At 45.8% G+C, this 2,968-nt stretch overlaps 1 protein-coding gene across 1 annotated transcript in view; it reads left to right on the plus strand.

Annotated features, from left to right (window-relative positions):
* Positions 1-1,852: 1,852 nt before the first annotated feature.
* LOC123974786 (SLIT and NTRK-like protein 5) overlaps positions 1,853-2,968 on the plus strand; it is a 20,741-nt gene continuing 19,625 nt past the window's right edge. The window contains exon 1 of the mRNA XM_046055694.1: positions 1,853-2,964. Coding sequence (XP_045911650.1) covers positions 1,853-2,964 — 1,112 coding nt within the window. The remainder of the gene's footprint in view (positions 2,965-2,968) is intronic.

Below are 2,968 nucleotides of genomic sequence, written 5' to 3' on the forward strand. Positions count from 1 at the left end.
CCCCCCCCCCCCCCCCCCTTCCACTGCTCGGCTGCGCTGAGGCGTTACATGCTTTAACATTTTTGGGGATCTGTCCGTGGTGCTGAAACCTGTGTTTCTACCCTCAGTTGCATTGCTGAAGTTGATCCGGATTTAAGATTATCTTAAGCAAGGTGTCTGCGGCTGCTATGGCAATAACAAGCATAGAGCCTGCATTTTTTAATGCTCACATATATCATCACAGTTTTATTCGTTCCAAATAATAGCCTTCAGCCTCTGCACAGGGACGCCCAGCGAAGATAGACGCACTGGCTTTCAAGTTATCTATATTATATCCAGGGGCGATGGGCATTTCTTGAGGGTTATAGTAGGCTAATAAACTCAAATGTAAGACAAAATACCGAACGTGATGAAAGTGGGTGCACCGCTCAGATATAGCAACCCCACACTGGAAGCATGTGAAAATGTGAATTTTTTGGGGGGAGATTTACGGGGTCGATGTGTAGGCTTTTGTGGTCTTTTGAGGAGCGCACGCAGACTGAACGTGTGCGTGTGTGTGCGTGCACGCGCGCTCACACGTCTGTGGCGGAGAGAGAGAAGGGGAAAGAGAGAGAGAGGAAGACTATCTGTAACCTTCTATATAGCAGATGCCATACAGAATACTTGATTATAGAATTATTTACTCCCCGTCAAAATGCAATTTCGATCAGAGATACGGCACGAGATCAAAAACACTTGTGTATTTGCCTTTGATCAACTCCTCTCATTTCTTTTTTTCGCCCGTGGGCAGCAGAAGGGCTGCGACTGTCGCCTTGTAAGCTGATATTCACATTTTCTATCGCAGGCCGGATTTTTAAGATGAACATTGACTGCTTCTCTCAGCCGATTCGTTCACGAGAGCCGGCATTTGTCTTTATTTTATTTTTATTCATTTTTTTACCCAGGGTCGCTTTAGTCATAATAGGCGAATAAATTCCTCGTCCTCATGGTGTTTGGACGGAGGTGGAGAGAAGAGATCCGACAGTTCCCCCACTGTTACCAAGTCATCGGGTAGCCTATGCGGGGTGAGTGAGAAATCTTTATGGTTAGGAGAGAGGAGTAGCATCTTGGAGATTTTAATGTTAGTTTTGTGGCGGGGGTGGGGGGAGTTAATCGTAAAAACAAAACAAGGTGCCACATCATCCATCACACAAAGCGATGTGGCTTGAGATATTTTGACAGCGAGCCTGTTTTTTTTTTGTATGTGTGTGTGTGTGTGTGTGTGTGTGTGTGTGTGTGTGTGTGTGGAGATTCTCAAAGGATTGAATTAGTAAATGACCAAATCAGTCTGCACAAGGTGGATGGCGAAGGCATTTTTTTTCTTTCCCTCCCAAGATGGATTGGAATTCAGGCGAGCTATCAAAAATGCGCAGTGGCCATCCACCGCGGGTAGTTGTGTTATCAACTTGATTATAGATTATCGTTTAAGTATCCATTTATTAAATACTTATCCAGGTCCGCTTGTTTTCTGACACCCTCAAACCCAAAATAATGCAGACATAACACATCTGCATAATAAACAAACATTAATAGGCCTACTTGTCTTTGCCTCTGTGTGTGTGTGTTTGTTATGAGTGTCTAATACTAGTTCATCAGGGGGTTGGCTCTTTTAGGAGTGGATTACTATGTATGCATTTTGTAAATACTGCACATGTGTCACATATGTATTTCCCATGCTCTATAAAACAGAACCCGTCCTTTTCTTTTCCTCCTTAGATGACACCTCATACTGGTACTGCACTTGAGTGAGCTGGGGCACCCTCTCCCAGGAAAAATGCATATCTGGATCCTAAAAATAATCCTTCTGATTGCATCATCTCTGAGCCTGGTCGAGATGTATGACAATTATGGGGAGATCTGTCGAAACCTGTGCACATGTGAGGAGAAGGAAGGGATCCTGACGGTGAGCTGCGAAAACCGGGGAATCATCAGGCTGACGGAGGTCAGCCCGGTCCATTTCTCCATGTACCACCTCCTGCTGACGGGGAATCTCCTGAAGAAGCTGTCAGTCAATGATTTCATCAATTACACCGGTGTGACCATCCTGCACTTGGGGAACAATGATATCTCTGAGATAGAGTCGGGTGCTTTCAACGGACTCCAGGGATTAAAAAGGTTGCACCTGAATAACAACAAGATTGATGTTTTGAGGGATGACACCTTTGCAGGACTTGAGAGTTTGGAATATCTACAGATTGATTATAATTACATCACCAATATAGAGCCCAACGCCTTGAGCAAACTACACCAACTGACAGTGATGATTTTGAACGACAACCTGCTCTCTGCTCTGCCCCCAAATATCTTCCGGAATGTTCCCCTTACGCACTTGGACCTGAGGGGGAACCGGTTAAAAATGTTTCCTTACATTGGCCTCCTGGAGCACATGGACAAAGTTGTGGAATTACAACTAGAGGAGAATCCGTGGAATTGCTCCTGTGAGCTCATTGCTCTGAAGGCTTGGCTGGAGAGTATAGCCTATACGGCTCTGGTGGGAGAAGTGGTGTGCGAGACACCGTTCAGGCTCCACGGTAGGGACCTGGACGAGGTGTCCAAGCAGGAACTATGTCCAAGAAGACCCCTAGAAGACACGGTCAGGCCAGCACCCCCTAGCAGCACAAGTGGATATTACCAGACCACACCTGCTGCTGTCACAGCCTCCGCCACATCCTCAGCTGTTTTTAGGTCCTCTTCTAGGCCTACCAAGGGCACACGCCAATTTAACAGAACTAGGTTAAAGCCCACTTCCCGAATACCAGGTGGTAACCCTTACAACTATGGCCCAATCATTGCTTTTCAGACAAAATCTCCTGTGCCTTTGGACTGTCCCACTGCCTGCACGTGTAACCTGCAGATATCTGAAATCGGGCTAAATGTCAACTGTCAAGAGAGAAAGATTGAAAGCATTTCTGATCTAAAACCCAAGCCATACAATCCTAAAAAGATGTAT

The sequence above is a fragment of the Micropterus dolomieu genome, linkage group LG01 (assembly GCF_021292245.1).
Source record: "Micropterus dolomieu isolate WLL.071019.BEF.003 ecotype Adirondacks linkage group LG01, ASM2129224v1, whole genome shotgun sequence".
In the NCBI taxonomy this organism is placed as follows: domain Eukaryota; kingdom Metazoa; phylum Chordata; class Actinopteri; order Centrarchiformes; family Centrarchidae; genus Micropterus; species Micropterus dolomieu.